Here is an 18397-nt window from a genome sequence, read left to right on the forward strand (position 1 = left end):
GGCAGAAACTCCGAATTGAGAGTGAAAGCAGTGAGAGCCGTTATTTACAGTTCCATTATTACTCACTCTTTAAATGCTTTGCATTCCGTTCTGGTGTTTACATTGTGAAAACGACAGCATATCTGTGTTCGAAAAGGGGGGCGTTTGGTGAAAAGAATCCAGGGTTTCACACTGACTTCCGATCGGGCTTGTTTTCGTCTTGTCTCCGTGCCACGAGGCCCAGGGCGGCATTTTGCATTTAGGTTATTTCAGTGAAAGATGTGGAGAATAGTGAACTTCAGATCTTCCTCTGTGCCTCCTCCCCTACCAAAGCAACACACACACGCACACGCACACGCACACGCACACGCACACAGTCACTCCATTCCAAAATACTTCTCCTGAATTAGGCGTGTACAAGACTGACCCACGCATGGGACCTGATCACTTTGTCCAGACCATCATTTTGCACTTCAAACGTACACACACATTTTTCAAAAGCTCTCCTCCCCGCACTAGAGAATGCTTGCTCTGATGCCAGCTTGCCGTGTGTCCCAGAGCTGACACAGTCATTTTATCAGACTCTGTATCTCTTACATTGTTTTGATTATAGCTCAGTATTTTCTCAATGACACTGAAAAGCTTCAAGGAAGGTTTTACCAGCTCTTCCACCATGGCAGTTTAGGGAATATTGGGGATCTGTACGTTTGAGAGAGCATATTGAACTCCTCAAATTCACAGTGCGTATTGCTGTGGGAAGGGGGAGGGCAGGCCTGCGTTTGGCCCTGGGCATTTTCTACCCCCTGTGCAGTCGCATCAGTGAGAGGTAAGAATTCCTCTAAGATCAGTTCAGATCGCTAATATACGTGGCCCAGAGCCTGCAATAGAACATTGACGTAGCTTCCTTGGGAGGATTTCCTGTAATTCAAGATGGTAGTCTGAGTGATGGGTGTAGAAGGATTTTTTTTAAAAAGAGAAATCCTTGTTTGTCCCATGGGATTTTCACACTTTTCAGCTGACGGCACTGTATTTTATTCATACTGTAGAAAGCTGTCAGTGCATTCGTTGTTCGTGTCTCCTGAAGACTCTGAGCAGATGACGGGAAAATCGCTAGAGGGGGGAAAACACATTTGAATCGACATCTTCAGAAGAGCATTTCTCCAGTGTCTCCCGTCCCTGCCCGTGCATGGACTGGTCCTCGCACCCTTCCTTACTGCGTGTTCTCCCGCACCATCGGCAGATTACACTGAACGTTTCATCTGTATATAAAAATTAAAAATTCAAACAAAAATCTGGCCCACACGAAGAACAGGCCCTTTGGGCATATGGTTCATTATGCATATTCGTTTAATTACTAAAACACTTGGGACGGCTTTCCTGCCCTTGCTTTCAACTTGCAAAGTTGGATCGTTCCTATCGCACAGAAAATGTAGCACAGGATTCGGTTCTGAAGGAGGAGGAAAAAAAAAAAAAAGGAAAGGAAATGAAAAAGGAGCCTTCGAAGAAATTATTGGAATTCACCGAAAGGAGGTGTGATTCTCAGTCCGAGACGGACGGAAGTAGGAATTTCTCTCTCTCTCTTCTTTTCCTCTTTTTGTGTCCTCCTCCCTCCCATTCCTCCTGCGCCCCTGGAGCCTCATTTGACCGCGGTTCGTCTATATGTCTGCGAGCAGGGGAGGCAGGCGAGACCTCGGATTTAGGTTTCAAGTCCATTTCTTCTGAGCAGCTCGAGTCTCAGGATGCAGCTAAGTTTTACTGGAGAGAAAGAGTGCGATGAAAGTGTGACTCTAATTGATTTTTCAGGGCAAACAGGTGCTGATAGTTTAGCGAGGCCCTAGCCTCAGTGCCACTCCTCATTTGGGCCTGCACATATAATAGCTTTATTAAAAGACACAGTCTCCTGGCTTTGCTGTTACCTGAACATCTGCCTCTTTTTTTTTTTTTTTTAAGCACCTTGTCAAATATTTTCGTCTGTGCTTAAGTGGATCGGATCCTAAAAAAAGCCGATGAAGACTTTATTTTCTCTTCATGTCATCAAACTTACTATTTTTTTGTTTGAAGTTAGAGACTTGAAAATTCGAACAGCATGTCTAAATGGGATCGTGGTTCCAGTTTTCCTTTTTTTTTTTTTTTTTTTGCTGGTTGTTGTTTTGAGCTCATTTATTTACACGATGCGACAGATTTTGAACATAACAGGCCAAAAATCGAATTTGTCGTTGCTGGGTTTTAATTTGAACTTTTATGTCGGTAAGCTAACGACGGTTTAAGTGAAGGAGTGTGTGTGCGTGAGTATGCGTGTGTGTGCGCACATACACACGTACAGACTGGATTTGGGGTTTCTTCCTGGTTTATGGTGCTGTCTCAGTGTTGTGGGAAAGCTGCTTGGACTCCTGCTCACAGTCAATTCGGGACTCCTAAAAACATAACTAAGGAAAGGAAGATCCAAACTTTGGCGCCGTTTTTGTTTTTAGTGGCAAGTATGATACAAACACAATTTTCTTTGTGATTGAGCAAATAGGCAGTCCATCTGATGAACCATCTAAGACATTCTTGATAATGATTCCTAACAGAATTGTACTTTGCCGTAAGTAGCACTGCTTGCTAATCGCTATTGGAGGGTTCTCGAATTAAGGCACCGTTGTCTGTTCTAAGCACGCGGAGCATGTACCGAGCTGTTGCAGGCTTGATGTGAACTTCCTGCAGCCCTCCTGCATTTAGTGCCAGAAATAGAGCAAGTGGAGGGACTTCACACAGCGAACGGCTCCGCTCTATCGCTGCACTCACGCGAATTGGATTCACTTGGCGTTATTACCCAGAGCCTTTTCTTCTGTGTTCATTCCGATCCAATCTTCCTACGAACACGAAGGAGAAAGTCGCGTTAAATTTAAGGTTTTAGTCGCGATGGCAGCCTCGTGCTCATGTGCCCAAAGTCAGAGAACACTTTCAGAGAATGCTTTGTCCACTTAGAGTACTATGAGGGCCCCATCGGACGTCCGCCACGGAGGGTGCCGACAATTACGCCTCCGAAATGAGTGAGACACTTATCGGTCCATTTAATGGAATTTTTTTCTTGACCTCTTCAAGATACCCAGCTTTATGGGGAATAAATAAATGTGTGAGGATTCCACCCCCTGCCCCCTTTCCTTAATCAGAGCGGAGAATTTGCCGATGGCTTTGAAAGATGTATTTACCAAAATCAGACTTTCAACTGCTCAATTACTGGCTTCTGCAAAAATGCATGAGAAATTTATTGTCTGATTCTAGACCTGAAATTAAGATCATTTTAGGGAGAAAAAAGCCAGTAGTTGCAGCACATTATATGCTTTCCGTCTTTCTTTTAGTTTAGTGCTTTTCTACTTTTGAAACTAGCTGCTCTGCCTTTGTGAGTGCTCTGGGGATTTTTATTGGGCCATCAGTGATTGTTTGACGTTTTTCTATTTACATAAAATCATCAAGAAATGTAAAGTATAGGGTGGCCAGTAGCATGGTGCAAACAATGGGACTTTAAGAAATGTTTCATATTTAAAAGAGAAAAAGATGACATATTTAGTAAGAAACTTATGTGTAAATACAGGTTGGAAGCATTTTAATTTCTGTTTAACAAAATCCCATAGTACATTTAAAAGGGTCAAATAAAAGTCAGTAAAGTTCGATGTCTAGAAGAGTACAGTCTAAAGATCTCTAATTTATATTTAATATTAATTTATATTTAATATTAGAGTTACATGACTGTAATGTAATTGTGAAACTGCCACTTTGAAAATTATATACCTTGTTTATTTAAACAGTCATAAAGGATAATAAAAGTGAAAAATGCATAATCCAGGTATCTTTCTGCAAAAGCAATGGGAATAAACTACCCTTTGGGTTATTCCCACAGAAAACTAGAACTAGTGGATGGAGTTTTGTCTCCAAGAGACAAGGCAAGGCAAGTCACCCCGTTTGATTCCCCCTGCCTAACCCCAGGGGACTGACCTGGTCATTCTATATCATGTAGAAATGGCTAAAGACATGCCAAGTAATCACCAGAAGGTGGTATATTTCGATGCACCTGGATCTCAAGAAAACACACTTAATGAATATTGATTCGGTAAACTTTCTACATATTATGGCAACCAGAACATGACTTAGAGAGGCAGGTTGAAATATGAAGTTTTTATTAGAGAACAGAGGAGAAAAGTGAGGGTCAGGACGGGAATAGGCATTTCAGTTCTGGGCCTGATCTGAATTGAGGTTCTCGCATTATTGGGGTGTATTTTCCCTTTCCTCTTTCTGAGTGGAGACTAGACCTTTCGTAATTCCCCTATGTGTGTTCACCCCCTTTTACATTATACTACTTTACTCATTTTCTATTGTTACTTTAACAAATTATCACATAAGTAAAGGGCTGAGATGACGCACACTCATTATCTCACTGTAATAGAGGTCAGGAGTCTACCGCTGGTCTCGCTGGGCTGACATCAAGGTGTCAAAAGGGCTGTGCTTTATTCTGGTGGGTCTAGGGGATCTGTTTTCTCTCCTTTTCCAGCTTTGAGAGGCCACCCACATTCCTTGGCTCATGGCTCCTTCCTCCATCTCCAGATCCAGCAAAGGGCCTTCACGTGGCATCACTCTGACCTTGCTTCTGCTCTCCCATTTTCTCCTGTCTTCTTCTGCCTCTGTTTTCCACGTTTAAGGACCCTTATGATTACACTGGATTCAACTAGATAATCCAGGATGATCTTTCTATGCTAAGGTCAGACAGTTGGCAACCTTAACTCCATCTGGGACGGTCATGCCCCTTTGCAGTGTAATATCTTCACAGGGTCTGGGGAACAGGGCATGGCATCCTTAGGGCACCATTATTTTTCCTACAGCTAGGTCCTTCTCAACTGTCTTTTGTTCCTGTTGCTTCCTGACAGATAAGGATTTCTGAAGTCACCGCTGGTTCCTTGCATAGGAAGTAATTTAGTGAAAGGAATAAATTCGGGATAAAGGAAGAGGTCAGGGACTATGGACATTTTAACCTGAGAGTGGCTGGGAGGGTTGCAGTTACAAATACACGAACGTCACATGTCGACAGCAACTTGAAAGATTTCGGTATTTGGTTTGCTCAATCTGCTTCCTCTGTGGCTGCTCGTATGTGTCTGGAGGGCTGGAGATTGAGGAGGGAGCTAGGTGCCTGTCAACCCTGTAGATCATGTGTACAATCCCAATGGGGAGAGGAAGAGATGGGCCTCTTCCAGGGGCCAATCAAAAGGGGTAAAGGGAAGAGGAGCAATGTGAAGGGCTGTCCGGGACTCAGGTAATTCCTGGTGAGCGGGCGAGTGTAACTGGGCATAAAATCCATGGCCTTTCTCCACAGGACTTCCCACAGTTAGTCAAATGTCAAGCCATGTTTAATGTATATTTAAAAATATCCCTTAGCATCGCCGAGAAAAGCGTTCTTGTCCTCTCTTCTGGGCTATTTCTTCCTAAAAATTTTCCTCAGTTTCTCATTTCCTCACCCCATTCCCATAATTAAGGGTACTTTGCTAACAGAATTATCTAGTTAAATATTAAATCCTATTATTTCTCTACTTAAAAATCCATAAATGACTTCCCATGTAGTTTAGGATCACATCTTCAGCTAAGTACCGTGACATACAGGTCTTTCCACCAACTGACCCCTCCGTGGTTCCCTGACCTCATCTCCAGCCCCGTCCTTCTAGGACCTAGATATTCTTACCATCTCCAGGCATGCGACGCCTTTAAAAGGGTTTACTGCTGTCACGTCTTTTTGGTTAACCTGTCTTTCCCCTTTCCCCTGCTGAGCTGTCAGTCTTGTCTAAGGACGGCCACTGTCTAGCATCGGGCCAAACATAAAGTGATACCTGAGTAAGTGTCTTCTTATTGAACCAATGAATGAGCCGAGTGCTTTTCTACAGAAATAGAAAAGCACTCGGCTCATTCATTGTTTGGTGGAGACCAAACAAACCTTATCTTCTAAGTAGTTTTCTTCACATTTATATCACTGTCCGTTCGACTTAGACATAGTCATCCACCTGCTTTAAGAAGCATGATGATGATAGTGACTCTTTGCTTCCTGTACTTCCTTACATTTTACCTGCTTGACCCGTGTGGGCATTTGGGTTTGTAACCCTTGACAGTGCTTAGCAATCTGAAACCGATGTAAACTTAGCAGTGTTTCACAGGCTCATATATATGACACAAGACAGTAAATAAATTTTGCCTACTTCTCAGATTAGTTGAGGAAAGAATGTATCAAGTGATAGGACTTGACCTTGTTTTGTTTATTTATTTGTTTGTTTTTTAATAGGACTTTTGAGAGTTATTCAGAGACTTCGCTTCATGGAATTTGGCTATTTTCTAGTCTTAAATCCACTCACAAAGGGCAGGGAGACAGAATCGTAAAATAATTTCAAATGAGGAGATGCCAAAGTATTGGGGGGAAATAGCCATGTTTGTGACTCATTATGCTTTCTTGTTAATAAGAAAGTATGTACATATTCAAAATGGGCACTAGAAGCATCTTAATTAAATTCAGGGACAATGATATGCCTTTCAGCAGTTTTATTTAACATTGCTTTGTTAGTAGTAATAAAATTAAGAATGAAAAAAGTAACTTGTAGATATTAGAAAAGAGGAAATAAACAATTCTTTATTTGTAGATTATGGAACTATATTCTTGGAAACCCCCAAAGAATGAAATGAAAAGCTATTTGGAACAATAAAAAATTCAGCAAAGTTACTAATTAAACAAATTAATATATACAAAATATTAGCTTTTATATGCAAACAATTACCTGTTTGAAAACATAGTAGAAGAAATGATTAAATTTATAATAGCAACCAAAAAATAAACCAGAAACATAGATCTGCAAAGAGAAAAATTTGAAATGGTAGAAAAACTTTTTAGTAATAGGTAAGACAGTACTGTTCAATACGGCTCAGTATTTGCGATACAATAATTTGCCTCTTCTAAGTTGGTATAAGTGTGACTTTTTTCAGCACTTACGAATGGACAGCTGATAACCGCAAATTATCTTATTTCATCTTCTGGACTACCTGTGAGTTTGAAATGAAAGTGAGGCTTAAATTTTGAAATACTTTGCCTGAGAGTTCACGCTTACCCCATAAAATAAATACCACGTATTCTTTTCTTATTTGTACAGGACTCCTGTATCTGTCCATTCTAGTGCGTGACTGTGACTCGTTTCTATGTCCTCCTCATTCTATTGCGAGTTCTAAAACTACATTAATTGTTGAATGTCGGTGAGTGAGTGAGTGTGTGTGTTTGAGTGTGTGTGTGTGTTCACTTGATTATTTCTAAAAGATACTGTGTATTGAGAGAGAGTCCCCGGTTGACTTTTTTCAACCCAGTAACTAGGATTTAAGATCGCCCCCTTACTCTTTCCTCAGGCAGTGATCTGGTCTTGTCTTCCCACCAGGTATTTCTGCTCACTGTCTGGAATTTTGAACTGTACATGATCCCCCTGGCATTACTGCTGCTTTTTGTCTACAATGTCATCAGACCCGTGAAAGGGAAGGTCGGCAGCATGCAGGACAGCCAGGTGAGCAACGCTTCCAACAATTCTGACCTGTGACTGGGAAGAATGTGAGCGATGATAAACCACCAGCAGCACCGGCACCAGAACGTCGCCCAGGTCCATGTGGTTTGAGACTTGCGGGGCCACCCTGCACGTATATTCACGCTGTAGTGAGACTCTCCCATTGGGTGCGATCCGGAGCCTGCCTTCTGTGGCATCGTAGGTGTCTGAGTCTTGGTTCACGGTCTTAGCATGAGGAGAGCCCTCTGGCTCGTGGGCATCATTTCCACGCTAGCAGAACCAGAGCACATCTAGCTCTCCATGTGGTCACTGTGAGGGACATTCCCAGCCACCAGGGAAAAGCCTTTGGTGGCTCCCTGAAAGTGGGTGGGCCTGGGTCCCTCTATTCTCGAGTGCCCAAGTTTTTGTTGTAAGTCTCAGATCTCCCATGGCGTTGAAGGAAGCACTGGCCAGGCCTCTTCCCCTCTCGCCCCAACCCAGACGGCCTCCTGCTCTGGGTGAGCAGGGCCTCGTAGTTCTGGACTTGCTCGATGCTATAGTCTTGGCGTTCCAGATTCAAGAACCAAGTCGTTGTGTTTTGTTGTTGTTGTTGTTTTGTTTTTTAATCTGAGGTTTTGAGACTTAATAGCAGATTAGCCTCACATGAGTTTTTCAAGACTCAAAAGGCTGACCATCCTCACCAATTTTTCCTTATAATGTTCTCATTTTTAAAAAATCTCTGAAATAATGGATATTAAAGGGATATTTTTAGTGTCCTTCGGGATATAGGGGAAGTGGGGGAAATGGGTGTTTTATCAGGGAGTAAAACCTTGAGCAAATTTAAAATTCCATTTTGTTTAATTTTTGATTGTTTAATGCAGTGGGCATGGGCATATGTCAATAATGAGGATCCTAAAGATGCTAGAACCACCTAATAAATATCTTTAAAGTACAGGTTCATTTAAGGATTAAGTTTCACAGAGATATAAATGAAAGAAATTTTTACAGAGAAACATCTGTAATAAAAATGCTGTCAACTAACATTTTTACCATTTTAAATCAGATTTTGTTACATGTATGATGTATATAGTTATAGCATGTATGTGTGTACATATGTGCATATGCGTATGTGTTTAAAGTATATATAAACATATACCTTGGTACACAATTAATTTACAAAACAGTACACAATTAATTTACAGAACAGTTCCAATTCATTACCTAATTCAATCTTGACAACGCACCCATGAAGGAGGCAAGAAATACTATTTTCTTTTTGTGCTCGATAACATTAAGGCTCAGACTGGCACAGCGATTTGCCCAAAGTCACACAGCAAGACTGTGTCTCAAGCTGAAGACCTCTACGTCGTAATTAGTGTTTTCTTCTCCTATAACATGTTTTCACTATATTTGTTTTTATCCATTTGCTTTAATGAAACATGGATGCTGCCGACAGTGAATAGGTTAGTTCCCCAGCATCAGTGAGTGTCACACGAGCTGCTAGTTGAAGCGCGTGGGTATTCCGGGAGGAAATGTGGTACCAGCCCCCGAGAAAGTGCTTGATGACTGCTCAGTGGTGTGGTGGAGTTTAGTGGAATACTCCTGGGTCCTTCAGAGTTCCTCCCTTTTAAGAGCATGATGTTGACAAATCCTTTTTCTGTGGGAACAATGAATGCTAAACGGTGTGCTGACCTCCGCAAGGTTAAGCAGAAAGGTAAGTGTTCAGGCGGGAAGGAAACTCTGCTTGTCTGACACCCAGCATTCTGTACGAGCTGCTGAAACCAAATTGCGAACCAACATGCGTTGGCTTCTACATATTGCTGTGATCTGATTGAAATTTACCTCTTACATAGTCAAGATTTCTAAACTAATCTGAACCAGTCCGTTTGCATCACAGCCGGTGCTGTGGCCCCTGAACGGAAGCCAGGCACCCTTGAAACCAGAGCAGAGCCTGAGTTTCCTTCCCTCACCTGCCCCCCGCCCTGAACCCGAAGCCCAAGGAAAATAATAGTACCGTATAGAAACCTGTAACTTATTCTTGCGATTGATTATATTCAGACTAATGCATTTGCTACTGTCTAATGTTTCAGTAATGGCCCCAAAGGAAAAGAGAAATCATTATAACAATGAGTTTAGCACAAACGGAGTATGGTATTCTCAGCCTTAACGTAGCAGTTGGTTCATTTGTCAGAATAAGAACAAAACTGTTTGCAGAAAGTACAACTCGGCAATGTATTTTTAAAGCTGGATGCTGTCAAAGGGCAGTCTCCTAATAGCTTTATTTATAGTTAAGTTTTATGTAGATTAAGCATATTGTTGATAGTTTTGCCATGGTGTCCCTGAACTTTAAAAGTGTTATTTTTTTAAAGAGCTTATAAAGTATTTTAAAAGCACTAGTGCTTAAATTATGTAGGAAAACTTTAAAAAATGTGTATAAGTTTAATTTGCATTTGCTCATTTCAGTATTTGAGTATTTTATTAACCAATTGTGCTTTTTCCTTTCAGGAGAGCACAGACCTAGAGGATGAGGAGGAGGAAGATGACAAGGTGGGTGTGCTCAAGAAAGAACATGCAAAGGGACATTGATATTTTCAGCAGATAGCATTCCTCCAGCTTGAGTCAAACTCCGACTTTTTTCTCAGTACTATAGAGTGACCCGAATATTAATATTCTTGTAATTTAAAAAAGATACCCTTTTTAAAGTTTTTTTTTTTAATTCTTAAAAAAAAAAACAAGGATGAAAAGGGGTAAAATATGACGAATAATCTAAATATTGTAAAAAGCGTACCTATAGGAGACCTGTCATTAGATGAAATTGAAGATGGGCCTTCTCCTTGGTGTATCAAATGCAGGTGAGACGTGGCCGAGGAAGTCACAAGTAAATCAAGTGAAATTGCTCTTCCTTTGGGTTCACGTCCGCGCTCTGTGGGGTGGTCACCCACTTCAGGGCCTGTCACTTTCCCAGCTGTTGCTGGCACCACTTTCAGCTATATGTCTGGGTACATCTGTCCTTTCTCTTCCCCCGGGAGAATCTCTCAAATCTGCTGCTTTTGTTGTCATTATGCTTTCAGACAAACCTTCTGGAATAAAATGAAAAAAAAAGAAAGAAAGAAAGAAAGAAATGCCAGATGAGATGCTACTAGCTTAATGGACTTCCAGTCCCCTTGAACCTGTGGGTTTATGGGGCTCGTTATAGGAGGCTTGAGGGGGAGGAAAAGGTCAAAAGGCAGAATCTCGAGAGTTAAGTATCCAATCTAAAATTCCCAGGAAATAAAAATGAATTTAAAAGCACTGGCTCCGTGACATGAACAGCCTTAAAATTAATCAAGAGAGCCAGATGCTTTTGCCCATTTGAAGCAAATTGGGTGAATTACAAAGTAAATCTTATTTGTTGTGCTAAAATGATCATTAATAGGAAAATAATAAAATAAAACAGTAAAATATTTCTTAAATGTGAATTGACCTTTTTCAGAATAAAGTCACACAGATGCAACTTTTTTCTTGATGAATTTACGTGAGCGGCTTCTGGGTGATGTCACTCCATGAACATTAAAAACAGTCCTAGCCAAGCTAATAGGATGTTTTACCGAAGGAAACACAAGTCTTAATGAAATTATTTTGAACCTACACTAGGAAAAATTCTAAATTTTAGTAACAAAGGCTTAAAAATAAGAAAGATTTCTTTCTGTTGGGCCAAACGTTTTTAAAGGGGTGACCCACAGAATAAACTGCCCTTCAGAGATCATTGTGACCCACATATATCTGCCCATCTGATAAGGTCAGCATCCCACAGGAAGACAATGAAGGAAAAATGGGGTTCAGTAAATTAGCAGGCAACAGATTGAGACCAGTGGCTGTCGAGGTCTAACCTTACACTGAGGTGCCTCGCGGGCTATCTGGGGGCCTGGGGTCTGGAGGTGGAGCCGTCTGGGCTGTGCTTAAGCCTCTCTGGGCAAAGACGGCTGAGTTGGAACCGTGGCATCTTCATGGATGAGCCTTGGAGCTGCTGCGTTCACGCAGGCGTGGCCCTCCACACGGTCCCACCCTGAGGCTGTCCGTAATAAGACCCTCCTCACTTTCGCCGGGGCAGTTTTGTTCTTGAGATGCTTCGATTGTAATATTTGTTTTCATAAGGTCTTTAATGGCCACAGCGTGGTCATGTTTGTTTTGCTTCCTTGATTTTCTCTTTCTATGAAGTCTTGTAGAGGAATAAGCCTAAAACGGAACTTGGACTCCTATTCATGCCTCTTCCGCTTAGCACAACCCTCCTGCTGGCAGAGGACACTGGCGAACCTCGCTGTCCTCGTCCCTGTCTTTTCTGTCTTACTTCTCTAAGACATTTGGAAAGTAGAGGGATTTTCAACTTCAGACTTCCGGAGCACACATCATCCACATCCGTACTACAAGCTGTTATTTCTTCTCCATGTGTCGCGGCCTCCACAACTGAGATGTGCTCCTCACTGGCCTGCACACACAGGCACCGGGCCGCTCCCCTCCCCCTGCGCTGCATCGAAGGGCTTACCCACACAGCCCTTCTGGCTTCTGTTGCGTGTTAGACATGACAGACCATGCTTCTGGGAACTGTTACACACCCAGTGAGAGATGAACTGTTTACAAATTATAAACACACAGCCATTTCCTTCCAAACCAGAAGAAGAGAGTAAACTCCTTTCTATCCAAACTATCCATCTTGAAAGTGACACTCCTTAATTGCCAGCGCCCCTTCCCACCAAATACCATCACAGGCAACTGTGGAGATGAAAGCAGGCTGCAGGCCCTTGGCACAACTTCCTCAGGAGATGGACGCGTTCCCATATTCGGCCTGTCTCCAGTGCACAGACCAGGACACGGTCTGGGGTCTGTCATACCTTTATTGTCTGGAACAGGGATTGCTGTAAATGACATCACCGCAGCCTCTTGCCCCTTCTCATTGTTGAAAGTCCATGGTGGCGATCTGCGTTAGAAACCAAATTAGACTCCACAATTTTGCCTGCCTTCCTTTTGTGTGCTTTCAGTTAATAGCATAAAACTTTCAGGAACTAGTTTTTGGCTTTTGGAGAACTAAAAGTACAAACAAAACTTTGAAGAGAGGAGATTTTTTTTCTTTCTTATACCTGATAGGCCACACAAGAAATTGCTTGTTAGAAGTATAGTTTGCTGGGGACCCTGGAACACAGATAATGGCTAGGGTTCAGCCAACAGCAATCAGCTGACATTTCCTATTTGTATTAGATTCCATACGTGGAATTCTTCTACGTGGACCTTATTTGTACGGATGGATTACAATGAAAATTGCATTAATTTTCTACACAGTAAAGGTCAGTAATTGAAGCATGAACCAAGAAACTATTGTGCAAAATGCTGTATTTCTACTTAAGAAAGGTCATGCAAAGCAATAATATCTTGTTTTCATTGTGGAAGGTATAAATACTTGCATTAGAGTTTCTTTCTTTTTCCAGCCCCACAATTACTTACATAGACTATTTCAGCATTTACTATTAACACCAGGAAGAAGAAATCATAAGGGCATGTAATAATAATAAACCTGCCTATTGCTATCATAAAAAACTTCACAGTGATGACTGCATTGCGGGTTGGTTGGTTTTTAGCTCAGCTCTCAGAAACAGGGCTTGAATGAGCTGTCCTTTTAGGATGATCAGTGAGTTCACAATGGGGCGGGGGGAAGTTACCCTTTCATATTAATTATGGGTAAAAAAACACATGGATTTTCTTTTAAGAAAATGCGAAATATCTAATGCACTTTTGTTGATCAGTCGTGGAACATGTTATCATGAAAGGATGCCAATAAATATTATAGTATATCCTCTTTTCACAAGTTAGGATGTCATTATGAAAATTTACATACTTTTTAAATTGTCGATTTCAGTATTTGAAAATAGTTTCCATCATCCAGACTGATTAGCCCACTCCTCACTCCCCAGGCAGAGCCTTCTTAGAGAGAGAAGCACGTGGCGTATGTCTTCAGAAGGAGTTTGCTGTAGATTAATGTGCATAGTCCTTTGGGTGAGCTGGATGGGTCCATCATGCCTCATTCCCTGTGTTTTCTTGTCTCCAGAGAGAGAACTTGGTCTGTAGTATGTCACCTGGGGGAGACTGTCGTTCTCAGAGGAAGTCTCCTTACAATCCAATAGTGACAGTAGCTGTGCTTATGATTCCTTTTTGACTTCTTAAGAATATCCAAAACAGCAAGTTAGTTTGATTAGTGATTTTTTAAGCTCTTGATATTGACTGAGCAGTGGTATGTTAAGATGATAAGGTGTGGTATTTTTAAGAAGATAAAAAAATCAAAGAATATCTCTGAAAGATTAACAGTAATTGAATACACACACATTTTTAGAGCCTATGCAATCTGTATATACAAGGCATATTGCAGAGGACCTGCTTATGAATAATTTTCAGGGGAATAAAGTAAATGGCCATTCTGATTTAACTGCTTTTAATTTGATTAAATATGATTTTTTTTTTAGTGCCGAAGCGATTTAATTGCTAACATTTCTACCATATCATCTTAGCTTCAAGATTTTAATATTAAAATGGAGTCCAGCCAATTCTTAATTATCAGTTTATGCATGTTTGAATGAGAAGGGATTGGCTTCCTTATTTCCTGCAGGCTTTTCTCTGACACATCAACTAGATCAAGTTTTCCTTTTAAATATGAAACCTTCATTCTTAAAAATATTTTGGCTTCATTACCTTTAGAAGTAATCCAGAATTAATCCAGAAGTGATTTAGCAATCTTACCTTTCGAGGCATTATTTATCCTACTTACTGTCAGGCTCACTAATATTCCTCGTACTTGTGGATTTTCTTTGAGATTTCTACTTTGAAGATTATACTTGGTAAGGTACTCCCAAATATTGTGAAATATGATATAATAGAGTGGAAATTGGATGAATTCTCTCTCTCTCTATTAGCTAATGTGAACTGTCTAACAGAAGACAGTCAGAGACTCTGATTGCATAGACTGTAACACATCTAGATGTTTAATTTCCTATTGCCTGAAATTTTTACGTCATGTTAATGTATGCTACATTGGCTATTGTATCTTAATTACCCACAAGTCATTGTTTTTCGGAGGATTGTACCTGTTCCTCTTGTCTTTCTTAATGAAATTCCCTCTGTTTCAGTGTGGTTTGCCTTAAGTCCTAATTATCCAATGAATTAACCGATAATTAATAAATAACTTACAAGATAATTGATAGAAAGGTAGGGGACACCGCTTTTTTTCCTGAAGGAGTAATAAATGACACAAAAGTAATAATTTAAAGCAAGATCATTTTGAGTAAGAGTTATGTAAGTAGTTACATTTATACAAATACTGATATTTATAGAATATTTACAATTTGCAGGCTGTTTTTATGTGCTTTAGCTCATTCAGCACTCAAAACAAACCATTAAATGAGATATTATTTTCCCCATCTACAAATGAACAAACCCAAATTAAGAGAATTTAACTTGATAGCATAGTAGCAAGACTCAAATCCAGCTCTTTTGACCTAAATTACATTTATTTTTTTATCATACCGGATTATTATGGAAGAAACACGTCATTAACTTATTGGTTCATTTTTCTGCATCATTATACATTTATAGAGTGTTTTCTCTGCATGAGAGAAAACATTGACAACTATAAACAAGGTGCTCAAAGTAAATACTCAGAGCGAAGTGTGATTGCTGCCTTTATCAGAGTTGGTACACAGCGGTGGGCAGTGCAGAGGAAGTGAGTGGGTGACTCGTGCGTGCTACAGGAAGTGGTGTTTGAGCCTCGTCTTAGCTTAATAAAAATTTCTGGTTGCATTGCTCGATCACATAAATATTTTTTCTCTCACCCTCCTCACTTCCCCACCTCAAAGATAATTAAATGACACAGGCAACTAGATCAGCAACTGCAGCTCGTTGTGTGCTTAACGACAGTCGTATAAACTTAGAGAAAACCATTAGCCCCATTGCCCTGTGGTGGCGTGGCCTCTGTCGGTTGGCTCGGAGAAACTTTGAATGAAATCAGTCTTCCCAGACCGAGAGTCTAAATTCCAAACATATATTTTTTTCTAAATTATTCCCAGTTTTCAGTTGTAGTTTATCAACACCTTCCTCTTGATACTGATTTTCATTCCTTTTACTCTTTCCACCCTCCTCTTTGATACCAGATGAGATTCCTGTTGCAAGCCCAAACCATGCTGATAAATACCAGTCCCTGTGGAAGTGCTTTGCGTAATGAACGGAGACAGAGAGCAGTTTAAAACCGCTTAAAAAATGATACTGATTCAAAGTCCAAACGGTCTGTTTTACACTCACTTCCCAAAGCAAAAATACTACTTGAGAGAGAAGTACTCTCCGGAAAGAGTAGTGATTTTCCCCCTTCATTTTAATAGCATCCACCATGCATGGAGTTGACTCTGTGTGTGTGTGTGTGTGTACGCATCCCCATGCACACACAGCACGTCTCATGGGAAGATGCCCTGAAGACAGTTCCCAGTGCAGTAAGCAAAGATTCCCAGAGAACAATTTTTAATCTTGTACATCAGAAATACTGCTTTATATTCTTTGTTATGACAGATGTCGAGAGGTTTTTTTTTCTCATGCTAAATGCCGCTCAATCTATTTCTGATCTTTACAATTTTTCAAGTTTTCAAATTGCAGGCTTTTAATATTCAGTAGGATGAAACAGACCAAACATACTCCCGCTTAAAGTCTAAAGTTATATTTTTTGCGTCTTTATTCTAGATAGCTGAAATTACTGGGAAGATTTTGAGATAGAAATTTTGCATTGATCCTTTTCGGGAATCCTGTGTATCCTGTGTTTTTTCAAGTTCGTAACAAAAAGTAAAATCCATTCTTTCTCAAATCTAGCATCTAAAAATATATGTTTAGCTACAATTGTATTATTTGTCTCATCATACCGGTGGCCATTACTATTTTTATTATTCATTTCCCTCTATAAATTGGAAGCCTCACGTGTTAAGAAAAAATGTAAGCACACGCGATAGCACTTCTGTCTTTCTCAATGAATCACTGTTACTCTTCCTTGGAAATCTGGTGGCAGCAGCAGATGTAATGTTGTGTTTGCTAAACTGTGTTACCGCCACATTCCCTGGTTCAATCTGAAATGTGTAAATAAAGCCAGCATGGTGCAGCCAGAACTGCCAGATGATCTCTCGTGTAACAAAGTCAACATGAGTGGACTTGTCTGGGAAGATCATTGCTTTTGAAACTCAAATTAACCCCAGTCTTCTTTAAACTAGACCAAAGGTTCTTCATCCTTTGATGTCTTTACATTCTCGAAGGGAAGGGGCTGACGTGTGTGAAGCACCTAGCGTATGCCAAGTGCTTTACGCGGGTTATGATATTGAATTCTGCAAAGGCTCCTTACGATCTCCTTTCCACATAGCAAAATGGGAACTCAGAAAGGGTAAGGAACTTGCCAGGATCACCAAATTAGTAGATGACAAGACCTGTGTTGAACGCTGTTCTTCCTGACTCCATCGCCTGTTATTTACAAAACATGCAGGCCTGCGGAGTTGGTACATCATATGGTTTATTTCTTTTTCTTCTAATATAAAATTCATTAAAAAGGGAAAGAATATTGTGAGAATTGTTTATTATATTGGTGTACGAACTCATATTTTCTTTACAACCAGAACATCAGCATTTGGGTGTTTCACTGGGAAAAAAAAAAAAGGAGTTAACTGAAATAGGAAATTTTTATGAAGTTGAGCCACATGGAAATTTGAGGCATTCACCAAGCAATTGTTCTGACCTAAACTCTGTGCTGCTGAAAAGAGGAAGCCACTTTTGCCCTTAGGGTCAGATTCCCCCATGCTTTCAAATCCCCCCTTTCAAGCATGAATCCTGCCGTGGCTGACAGAGACGGCTTTTCACCATCATGCCCGTTAATAGACGGTGGTGGGTTGCTGAGTATGAATCGAGTCCTCTGGCTGCATACCTCATTTATAATGCCAACCGCTTAAAGAATTAGAGCTGGTAGGAGAGAAAGGGGAACAAGGAATTTAAAAGTAGGGGGAAAAGGTAAATATGTCTCGTTCGTTGGCATTGCAAGAGGAAACAGTGAGCCTGGCTTTCCCTTCTGTGGAGAATGGTTGGGTAAAGGGCTGCAGACCAGATGGTAAGAAGTTACTCAAACCGTCCCAGCACGCTGTACTGGAGAGGGGGTCGCAACAGTCCGTCCTCACCTTTGCCCCTCTCTTTGGTCTGTTTCAGTCAAGTATCTTCCTGAATAAGGGCAGATACAGGAAGGGAAGTGTGTGCTTTTTGACATATTTCCCGTATCGGTGCCTTCACCGACAATCGCTGCGGGCGAGCTGGTGGGCTCCCTCTCACCCCATTCGTGGGTCCACTTCGATGGAACAGAGAATACAAGATGAGGGTGAAACTCACTCTTTTGCTGCACAGAAGGTTATCATAGAAACGGTCTCTTAAATTCAGACGCTTTTGCTCAATAATTTGGTACAGTTCTAACCCAAGTAAAATTCTAGATAGGAAAAACGTTTTGTTAGAGTTACTTGAGGTTTTAGGTTTCATGTATTAGATGTAGCGGCTATGATGACCCAGCAAGGCAAGAGCCGAGAGGACACTAGCCAAAGCCCATTAATGACAGATTTCCCGAGGGAGCTAGAATGGTAGCAGAATATAAGAAATAGTGTAAAAATCCCACTGTTTATGAATCTTCTTTCCTCCATTTGAGTAATTTCTAAGTTATTTTTATAAGCATTTGCTACCTAACATGGTAAGACACATTTAAGATTTTCTATATTCAAAGTAAAGACAATATTCTTGGAAAGCTGAATTGCATTTCACATGAAGAATTAGAGACGGAAGAACATGGACTTATATTTGCATGAAATTTCATA

The 18397-nt window shown here is 40.7% G+C and overlaps 1 protein-coding gene across 1 annotated transcript in view; it reads left to right on the plus strand.

Moving 5' to 3' along the window:
* Positions 1-18397, plus strand: part of MCTP2 (multiple C2 and transmembrane domain containing 2) — a 131898-nt gene that overhangs the window by 102820 nt on the left and 10681 nt on the right. The window contains exons 17-18 of the mRNA XM_006924133.2: positions 7410-7532; positions 10014-10055. Of these exons, the coding sequence (XP_006924195.1) occupies positions 7410-7532; positions 10014-10055 (165 nt within the window). The remainder of the gene's footprint in view (positions 1-7409; positions 7533-10013; positions 10056-18397) is intronic.

This window comes from Pteropus alecto, unplaced genomic scaffold (assembly GCF_000325575.1).
Source record: "Pteropus alecto unplaced genomic scaffold, ASM32557v1 scaffold59, whole genome shotgun sequence".
NCBI lineage: Eukaryota > Metazoa > Chordata > Mammalia > Chiroptera > Pteropodidae > Pteropus > Pteropus alecto.